Source organism: Dipodomys merriami, unplaced genomic scaffold (assembly GCF_024711535.1).
Source record: "Dipodomys merriami isolate MVZ:Mamm:240054 unplaced genomic scaffold, mDipMer1.0.p SCAF_97, whole genome shotgun sequence".
Classification (NCBI taxonomy): domain Eukaryota; kingdom Metazoa; phylum Chordata; class Mammalia; order Rodentia; family Heteromyidae; genus Dipodomys; species Dipodomys merriami.
The window spans coordinates 4,744,902-4,755,162 of NW_027206590.1; the positions used below are offsets into that span (position 1 = coordinate 4,744,902).

Here is a 10,261-nt window from a genome sequence, read left to right on the forward strand (position 1 = left end):
ACTGATGGAACTTAGTTTAGTCTTGAATTCACTGCTGTGACCATCTTCAGTCGACATCGACCGATGGAGAGCAGATGACTGCGCCCAGAGTGAGCTCTGCACTCCTTAGGAGATGCTGGTCACCTCCTTGTCCTCGCTAAGAGTCAGTCTGAGGGACTTGGCCAGGTGTGGAAAAGAAGAAGATGGGGAAGCAGGATAGGAGGGAAGGATGCTGAGCCTCCATCTTCCACCAGGTGCTGCTGCTCTCTTCTAGAACCTTCCAAAGCAGTTTCAGGGCTGCTTTCCTATGGATTAGGATCCCCTAGTCAGGAAATCAACATGGCCCAGGATCAGAGACTTTGGTCAAGACCCAATATGGAGCTGCAGACATCCTTGTGATTTGCGATGTAGGTAGGCTGAGCTGTTCTAGAACAAGCCATCTGATCTCCTGGGGGACCATCTGTGCTGGCATCTGTGCTCAGAGACCTCGCTTCCATCCTCAGGTCCAGTCTGCAGCCCTGTTCCCTGGGTCGCTGCCCCTGACACTGTGCTCAAGAGTCTCTGAATGTTCCAGGGATTCAGCATTCAGGGATTGAGCACGGGGTCCTTACCCTGCAGAAGCGCAGCTCCTGTGTACAATCACCCGATCTGCATCTCAGCATGGCTCTCTGGCTGTGCAGATGAACCCATGCTGATCCCAGGGGGAAGAATGGAGGAGGGAAGTCCAGGAGGAAAAATGACCAAGCAGTAGCCTTAGCAAAGACCCGTGGTCTGGTATCAAAGCTCAAACTGGAGACTTGGCTCCTCCTGTGAGTTTTCAGGTGAAGGCCTCTGTCCCTACCGTGGCCTCGGCTTCCTCACCTGGAGCATCAGAGCTCACACTCCACAGATATGTACAGTGTGTTATGGCAGTGTGGAACACAGGGAGAAAAGGTGATAGTTAGGAATGATTATAAAACTCCAGTCAAGTAGGGAAGGAGGCCCACTGAGAACTTTGAGAGTTCTAGGCCACCCGCCATCTTACCTCAAAGCTCCAAGCAGGTGACTGAAAGTGCCGCCATACAGCCTTGTCTAAGATGGCGATCTCAGGATGGGAAAGGCCCCATCAGAGGCGTCAGGCTGACCTCTGGAGTCCAGCCCCAACTGCAGCTCCTCTGCCAGGAAGGCAGCTGTGGGGCTCAGAAGTTTTGGAGCTGCTGTGGACTTTGTCTCCTCTTGACCAGGTGCCATAGAGGCTGAGCAGGGTCAGTGGCCTCTGGTGACCTGGGGGGGGGGGGTGGGTAGGGGTGAAGGTGGTGGGGTTCAGCCAGGAAGCAAGGCATGATGTTTCCAGGTGGCAGGACCTGGAGATCCTGGCAGAGGAAGCCATGCAGGCCACTGTCTAAAAGCTGTGTGGACAGGACGCCCAGCCACAGCCCAGCAATGAGCCTGCAGTGAACATGCAGGAGATGCGGGGAGAGGGGGGGAGAATGGGGAGGGGGTTGTGCAGGGGTGAGGGGCTGAATCTAAGCCCAGTCCCCGCAGGGAAGTCCATTGTATTTCTGTGGCACAGCTTTTCTCCTTAAGACCATGGAGACACACTAGGGAGATGGTCTCTCTCTGTCTCTCTCTCTCTCTGTCTCATTGTCTCTCTGTCTCTGTCTCTGTCTCTCTCTCCCTGTCTCTCTCTGACAGGTGGTATTGGAGTTTGAATTTAGGGCTTTGTGCTTGCAAGTCAGAGGCTTTACCATGGAAGCCAGTTCTCTAGTCTAAAGTCATTCCTCTGAGAGAGTCAATAAGGAAAGGCGATCAGACCTTAAGCACATATTTGGTATGCTGTCTGATTAATCATGCTTCCTGGAATCCAGAACTTTCAATTTCATTTTCCTTTTCTAGTGCCTGAATATATATAGCCCGAGTCTGTATTCTTGTGAATGAGAGGCACAACTGGATGCACTGGGTCACCAGCAAACCCACCAGAGGAAGATTCTGTGGTGAGTTGCGCGTGACCTGCTCTCCCCATCCAATTCCTCACCATCTCCAAAAGGGCTCTCCATTTTATAGATGAGCTCAGAGAGGTCAGGCAGTCAGCCCCAGGTCACACTGTGGAGCAATAGCAGAGCCCAGATCCATACGCAGGGTTGTGTCTGCCTGCTCCTCCCTCCCCGTGGTTTCTTAAACAGAGCATCAGCAGGAACTGCTCAGGTGGGTCCACAAACGTCCTCAGGATGAGAGGGCTGCAGGTGAGCTGGCACATGGCCAGCAGGGCTGAGAGGAAAGGTGACTGCTGTGGTGCTGCCATTTTGGAAAATGGAGGACACAGAGGAGGTAGAGAAGATCAGGGGACCCAGCACCTAGTAGTCCTGGTGTTCTGGCCACCCTGGAGCTGGCGGTGGGTGCTGCTGTTAAGCCCTGAGGGAAGTGAACATTTGCTTATGAGAATCAAGGAACCCAGAGGTTTTCCACTCAACCTGCCCTTGAACATGGAGACTGTGCCAGGACCTGTGGGGAAACTGAGGCCCCAGGAAGGGACTGGCTTGCCCAGAGTCCTGGGAAGGAGGCAGAGCGGGCAGATGGCCTGGCTCTGCCTGTGGGAGATGGAGGAAGAGGATGGGGCATCCATGTGTCCAGATGCCAAGGTGACCAGGTCTGGGGACAGCATGCCCAGCACCATCCTGGTTCGCAGTCTTACAATCGAAGGCCTGGCTCTGGCTCTGGCAGTGGACCTCTGCGTGTGTGGAGGCAGAGGAAAAATCCTAGAAACTTCTGGATTTTTCCCCCTAGTCCTGGGGCTTGAATTCAGGGCCTGGGATCTATCCTTGAGCCTGTCTGTGCTCCAGGCTAGCACTCTACCACTTGAGCCACGGCACCGCTTTTTCTGTGTATGTGGTTCTGCGGAATCAAACGTAGGGTTTCATGCATGCTAGGCGAGCACTCTACCACTAAGCCACCTTCCCAGCCCTGAACCTTCTGGATGTTTATAGTCACATATTTTGCTTCAATTCAGAGTCAGAGGCCAGTGCTCAACTCCACTCCGCTCTGCAGAGCTGTGTCTCACTAGGGAAGTCACTTCACATCTTGAGCTGCTTTGTGTCTTTACTGGTGGATGGAGTGAGGATCCTGCCATGTTTGGTCCATCTCTGGGGTGGTGGGAGGTGGGGAGTGGCAGTTCCAGTAAGCAGGGGAGTGGGGGGAGAGGTAGGAAGGATGGGGGCTGGGCTGAGCTCTGGCCCTGGTGTTAGCCTGGGGGGTGGGAGGAAGGCTTTTTCCTATCTAAAACCCTCATCGGACTAGCTGGATCCTATGGTCTGGGAAATGTTCTCTTGTGCTTTGTCTCTTTTCTTCTCACATGAAAAGGGTCAGGGCTGCAGGATGGACTTGGGCCAAGCCCTGTCTCAGCACCGTGGAGAAGTCGGGCGCCTCCCCTAGGAACTTACACCCATATGCAAAACACGCCCACCTAGATCTACACTGAAGAGGCCAGAGCACAGGCTGCACAACACAGGACTTGTGTCAGAACCACTGGGTGTGGGTTCAGCCTTGTGCACCTGGGGGAGGTGGGCATTGTGCTCCTTCCCTCCACACTGCAAGGAACCCCAGGTCCTTATCTCTGTCTGTGTGGTCACTTCAGGTGGGGCAAGGAAGGGGCCTGTGTGACAGCCACACCCAGTCCATACTAGCTACTGTCGTGGCTTCCCACAAGTGTGCCCAGCCCCGGGTGTCTTATGGCCATTCCTCCACCCTTCCTTCTGTGCAGATTCTGTCTTTCTACATGGCTGTGTCCTCATCCATTGTCTCTAGGAGGACAGGAGGCCTCTGCCTTGGCTGTGCTCAGGGCAGAGGGAGCTGGAACAAGATGACTAACTTTCTATCCATAGCCACGGAGCACAGGGGAAGAGGGCCAGGGTGGGTTGTGTCCTGGTACCCTGGAGGGAAGCCAAGGAGACTGGCCCCTGCTGCTACCTTGTCTGGAGCTTCCTCAGTCCATCCACCCTGTGTTTTCTCCTCCTGCAGCTTGGAAAACAACCATGAGTGCCAGAAATATTTTCAGAGTCACCTCAGCTGGCGTGAAGAATCTGGCCACCTCTCCAGGTAATCATGGTCCTCTTCTCTGTCTGCCTCCTACTGGAGGCCTGGCCCTGAAGGGCAGCTCCAACCAGAGCTGGCCTGCAGAGGAGTCAGGACTGGAGAAGAAGCCTCAGAATGTCCATCAAAGTTTACATCCACCAGTGGGCTTCCTGGCCCTCCCCAGAGGGCGGGGCCCTGCTATTCACTTCCTCCTGACTGTGCCTCCCTAGATGAGGCCAGGAGAGGCCTGCAGATGGGGAGGACAGCAGGAGAGAGGATGAAAGGAAGAAGAGGACAGAAGGCAGCAGGAGATCTATACAACCTGCATGTGTCCCCTGCTCTCCACCTCCTCTAACTTCATGGGTGGCCCAGGATCTCTGAAGGGCTCAGAGCAAGAGTGATTCAGAATGGCACTGGACTGGACCCCAGTGTGACCTTGGTGCCCCTGCCCCCACCGGTGACATGAGAGCAGCTTTTGCCCATGTTGCTCTGAGGGTCAGAGGTGATGTGCCTAGGTCCCAGGCCAGGACCTGCCACACCCCAGCGCCCCTAGTGCCAGTTCCCTCCCTGCACCTGCACCTGCTCCTGTCCCATGCAGCCTCCCCATCCCACCTGAAGCTGTGGCAGGTGCCTGCCCACACTGCCAGGGACAAGCACCTGCTTACAGCAGTGACGGCCCCAAAAGAGCTGGGTCTCCTGACCATGTGGAAGAAGAGCCTGAAAGGGACAGAGAGGGCAGAGGCCTCCTCCCAGGACCACACCCACCACCCATCCACCCCAAATCCCTCAGGCCTGCTTGCTCCCCTTGCCTCCCCTCCCCCACCTGCCTTGAACCAGGTCAGTCCTTCCCAGGAGCCAGCCCTGCAGAGCTAGGAAGGAGAGAGGGGGAAGATTCCAGTCCCCACTCTCCGCAGGGCCTGGGATCCTGGAGGGAGGCCTGGGTGATGGAGTCCTCAGGATAAATCTGCCTCTTTTGAGAACTGGGCGGGAGCCAGGTCCCTGAGCCATGGAGAGTCACAGACTGAGCCAGGCGCAGCAGTGCCATGCCCACCCCCACCGCTGTCCCAGAGCCTCCGCCCTCCGCAGGACGCTGCTCTCTGCACCACCAGATCACTCCACAGCGCGCACGCGTGATCCTCACCTCATCCAGCCCCTCGGGCTCGGGGAGCGTTCCAATGCAGACTGCACAGCATGTGAAGTGTCCCTTCAGCGATGTCAAAACTGATATCCAGCTGTCCATTCCTGCACAGGGTCTCCTGCTTCTTCCAGAGACCAGCGTGAGACCATGGCCTTCTGCCTGAGTCCCAGCGGAGCTCAGGCCTGCACCACTAGGCCTCATGTGTTTGTTGAGATGAGGTCTGGCTGGTTTTCTTGCTCAGGCTGACCTCACACTGTGATTCTGTCTCAAACTCCAAAGCAGCTGGGTTACAGACGTGTGCCACCAGGCTCAGCTTTGATTCGTCTTAATTCCTGCACTTCCTTAAGGGACCTGTGTCCACACACAGTCACTGGGGTTAGGACTTTTCCTGTGAACTGGAGGGCAGGGCTCAGTTTCATGCATAGTCTCCCATGGGACAGGTCCACTCAGGGTGACTTCCTACACCCCTGAACTCCACCCTGTCCTCTGACCTTCTCTTTATCCTCCTCAAATAGATGCCAGACAATTCATTGGGAATGTCACTGATTTTCTTGTGGACCAACTGGGCCCAGAGTATGCCAGCCTCCTGGTGACTGAAGACCAAATCTGGGAGGTGTTTGTGGCTGCGGCTGGACTGTCCAGGTGACCTGCAGTAGGACTTCCCTCTTCTCCCCCTTGTCTTCTCCCCGCCCCCCTCCCTATCTCCCCATCCCCCTCTCCTCCACCCGCACCCATTGCATGGTGTCCAGCTCCTCCCCTGTGGCCCTCCTCCCCCAGGTCACTGGCCCAGAGGCCAGTCATCTCTGGAGACTCGCCGTGGGGCACAGGCATAGCTGTGCTTTATCATCAAGTTCCCAGGTGCATCTCCAGCCAGTCAGGATGACAACCCAGATTCCATCATGAGGCTTAATCACACCCTGCTTCAAGTCTACCCTGCAGCCTCCCTCCCTCCCAGAGCTCAGTGTCTTTATCCTTTATTGCTTGTAGTGATCAGAAATGATTCCAAAGCACCCACCACACATCACCATCACTTGGCTAGGACTGGAGGTCCTTTACTTGGAAACAGTAGGGCCAGAATGGTTTGTGTTCTTGTTTTGTTTTTCTCTGATTTTGACACATATGCAGGTATGTAATGAAATTCCTTGGCAATAGGATCTGTGTTTGACATGAAATTCAGAAAAAGTTTTATTTTCTATACATTACACACACATCCTGCATCCTGCAGGTGAGTCCATACACTATTTTAGAACAATCTGTCTGCTAAGGTCAGTTGTAGGGCTCGATATGTCTGTCTCCACACCAGCGCTGAGAGGATTTCAATTTGGGATCAGGCAATGGCAGCACACACCTGCCATCCCAGCTGCCGGACAGGAGGATGTGGGTGATCACAGTGATACCAAAGTGCCCAGCCCAGGTGCAAGTCTAGAGCAGGGTGGGCAAAGTTTGCATATTGTCTCATTTGGAATACAAAAGCCAAAATGACTGGGAGCTTGCATGGTTCATGTGGGAGAGCACTTGATTGCAAAGCCTGAGTCCAATTCCCAGTACTCATAAAATCCAGGTTCACATTTGGGGGCATTTCATAGTTGGGAATTTTGAATCAAAGATAATCAACCTGTATGGTCTCAAGGCCAAAGTGTGTAGGCTAACTCAGCTGCTTCTAGCTGGCAAGACTTCCCAGGAGTCTGCAGATCCCTTCCCAGACACTGAAGACCTAGGGAAGGCTTTGGGGCAGGCTGCTGGTTTAACACACTGACCTTCTCTGACCTAACGCAGAGCTTCCTATTGGCCAATGCCGTGGCAGCCATGGATGAATCTTGAGAAGGAGGTGTCCTTCAAATGCCTTTCATGAAAGAACTTCTTAGGCTGACTCTCCTTCCTTGCCCCTTCTTCAATATGGGCCACAGAGCATCTGTGATGTCCTAAACCTATTCACCTTGAATAGAATAATGTTGAATATCTGTTCCATTCTAGTAACTCCTGTTCCATGTTAGTGAAAGCTCTGTGACTTGTGCAGCAAAGAATTAATGGAATCCATTTTTTTGGAAAAAAACAAACTGAATGACATTTACTGCTGCAGGGATGAAGCTGGGGCACTGAAGAAAGCGCTGAAGAATGACACAGCGGACACGGTCCAGCAAGGTCAGCTGCAGAGGAAGATCTTGCAGAGGTTTCCTCGGGTGAAAACAGAGGTTGAGGGGTACATCAGGAGGCTCCGTGCCCTTGCAGATGAGGTCAGCAAGGTGCACAGGAACTGTACCATCTCCCACGTGGTGGCCGACTCCACCAGTGTTGCCTCAGAAATCATGACCCTCGGCGGTCTCGCTCTGGCACCAAGCACCGCAGGACTCAGTCTGGGGCTGTCTGTAGGTGGGATGGGGCTGGGAGCAGCAGCTTCTGTGACCAGTGCTGCCACCAGCATTGTAGAAGGAAAAAACGTGTCTTCAGCCAAAGATGAAGTCACAAAGCTATTGTCCGTAAGCACGGAGAGGTTGAAAGAGTTATCAGAGATGGTGGGTTGTTTATCATTCAAAGCCGTGTTGGCATCTGATGAGTTCATCCAGTGCCTGAGAGAGCTGGGGAAACATGTCCATGCCTTCAGACAGGCCAGAGCCAACCCTCAGGTACTGCAACAGGCGAGGGGCCTAATGAACACGTGGAGATCTTCGAGAGGCTTTGAGAGTGTGGAGAGAGCCTTTGGGGGCACTGCACTGGCGATGACCAGAGGAGCCCGAATCTTGGGGGCTGTCCCCACTGGTGTCTTCCTTGCGATGGATGTGGCCAGCCTCGTGCAAGATTCACAGCATTTGTCTAAGGGAGCAGAGTCAGAGTTGGCCACAGAGCTGCGCCGGGTGGCCCAGGAGCTGGAGAACAAGTTGGAGTTGCTTGTCAAGATCCACAGGAAATTGTCATCAGGCCAGGCTCGGTGAGGTGAGCCCACCTTCTCAAGCAGTGCAGAGGTCAGCGGAGACCAGTGGAGCAGAAGTGTGGGCAAATATTGCATTGTGTTTGAAGATGGGTCTATGCAGTGAGGTGGAAATGAATTAAGGATTTGTGGGAATAGCCACGAGAAGAAGGTCAGGAAATTGAAGAGCTGAAGGAGAGAAAGCCAGAGCTGGAAGTTGTTAGAATAAGGAGAAAGAGATGGGGTCTCCACTGTCTGATGTCCCAGCAAGAATAAAGTCTTTCCCTGGTTTCTCCAGTCCTGTTTCTCTAATATTGATTCATCTTCGTCTTGTTCAGGAAATGATATCTTGGCAACAGTAATGACAATGACAATGAGGATGGTGGTGGTGGTGGTAGCAGTAAAGATGAGGAGGAGGAAGGTGAAGGTAGTGGCATGAGTGGGTAGAGCACTGGCTGGTGGCCATTCCTCCTGGGGCAGAGGACCTCCGAGGGACCACTATAGCCCCACTGACACCTCAGATGCTGTGTTGAACAGTGGTTGATTCATGGCATGGGTGGGGGAGCTGACAGATTCAAAGAACAGGTGAAAGAACTTTGTCGTGGTCGACCTGATTGGAGTGAATAGATGCACCTCTCAGAGCCTGTTTCTCATTAGCCTGGAAGGGGTGCTGGCCTCAAGGGTATCCGAGATCCATCGGGTTATTCCCCTTTGGTCATCTAAAGACTTTTTCTCAGTAACTATTAACTGACTACTCTGGGGAAATTGGGCTGTAAAAGAAACTAGTACCATAGTCAGAAGATGACCTGAGATGAAAGAGCCAGAGAGATCTAGCAGTACACAGAAGGTGTGTGGACATCTACATCTACATTTATGTATGTGTGTATATTTATGTATATATGTATCTATATATGTATGTATCTATCTGTGTGAATCTATCTCTGTCTAGCTAGCTATCATCTATCTATATCTATTAGAACTAGAGATACATGGGGAAGGGAAGAAGGAAGGCTAGTGGCTGTCTACCATAAAGTCACAAGCAGGGGCTAATAAAGTCTCAGAAGCACTTCTATCCCAGCTGAGATGGACTTGGTTATATATTCCTGGCATGAACGGCACCGACTCAGTTTAAGGACTGCATGTCACTGTCACAGTTCATCCAGAGTCAACTGGCAAATGAATCAGGGGAACACGGAAGGGTCTCTCAGGGGCCTTCATGGAGGGTGTGATCAAGATGGCCCCAGCCAGGCCAAGTGGGGTCCTGACACAGAGAGCCTTTGCTGTGCTGACTGACCAGCTCACAGGATTGGGCACAGGAGCCTTCTGCATCCAGCAGCTGGGGCCCAGGATAGATGAGGGTCAGAAGGCCTGAGGGCGTCTCTAAGGGAGACCTAGAGTCCAATGCATTTCCTCCTGCCATTAGTGCAGCAACATCGGTGAATTTCTCTTGATACTAAGATGGATAGCACTTCTAACCCAGCATCCTCCTTGTTATCCCTACATCCAGTAACCCAGGTACATAATACCATCTTTTCAGAGAGCAGTTTTGGTGAGCTCTGCAAAGCATTCCAGCTTAGAAACATCAAGTCCTGAAGTTTGTAAAACCATGAGCAGGGAGAGCAAAGTGTTTGAAGGAGGTGCATTATGTGAGATCGTCAATACGCTGGACAATTGCCTTCCAAATGGAGAGGTGGGACAAGACCACCTGTGAGGTTCTATGGCTCCATGGGAAAATATCTGAATTCCCTTGCTGGTAGGGAACGTCTCCAGTTCTGACAAGCAGATGGGTCCTCTCCATGCTTCCTGCATCTCCCGCCACTGTTGCGATGTACAGCAGGTGATGGAGATTTTTCTGTGTAACCTTTTATAAACCCTGTGCCCGTGAGTCACCGCTTCCTGATCTCTCCAAGTCTCAGATTCGTGCCTTTATCCTAGATCTTTTTCTACAGGGTAACTTCTCTGACTTTCCAGGACATGAGCTCCTTCCCTTCCTCCTCCAGCCAGAGGTTCCTTAGCTTTTTCTGTCACCATGGGGCCACACCCAGGGAGACTCCCTTCACCCCGCTGCCTCAGTACTTGTGGGCTCTGATCCTTCACACATCCTCCTCGGGGGATTCCTGAGACATAGCATCTAGCTATTTCTATGCCCAAACTCCATTCTAAAATGCCTTTACCACACATGCATATCATAG

At 52.9% G+C, this 10,261-nt stretch overlaps 1 protein-coding gene across 1 annotated transcript; it reads left to right on the forward strand.

Annotated features, from left to right (window-relative positions):
• The first annotated feature begins 1,884 nt into the window (after positions 1 to 1,884).
• Positions 1,885 to 8,360, forward strand: LOC138821987 (apolipoprotein L2-like). Its single transcript, XM_070014492.1, has 4 exons — positions 1,885 to 1,952; positions 3,973 to 4,050; positions 5,680 to 5,806; positions 7,245 to 8,360. Exons 1-4 carry the CDS (start codon positions 1,910 to 1,912, stop codon positions 8,092 to 8,094), a joined length of 1,098 nt encoding a protein of 365 aa, XP_069870593.1. The 5' UTR covers positions 1,885 to 1,909; the 3' UTR covers positions 8,095 to 8,360.
• The last annotated feature ends 1,901 nt before the right edge of the window (positions 8,361 to 10,261 follow it).

Coding starts and splice junctions, on each gene's coding strand:
- LOC138821987 (XM_070014492.1), top strand. CDS start 1,910: ATGCACTGGGTCACCAGCAAACCCACCAGAGGAAGATTCTGTG. Junction 1,953..3,972: donor CACCAGAGGAAGATTCTGTG/GTGAGTTGCGCG, acceptor CTCCTCCTGCAG/CTTGGAAAACAACCATGAGT. Junction 4,051..5,679: donor GAATCTGGCCACCTCTCCAG/GTAATCATGGTC, acceptor CTCCTCAAATAG/ATGCCAGACAATTCATTGGG.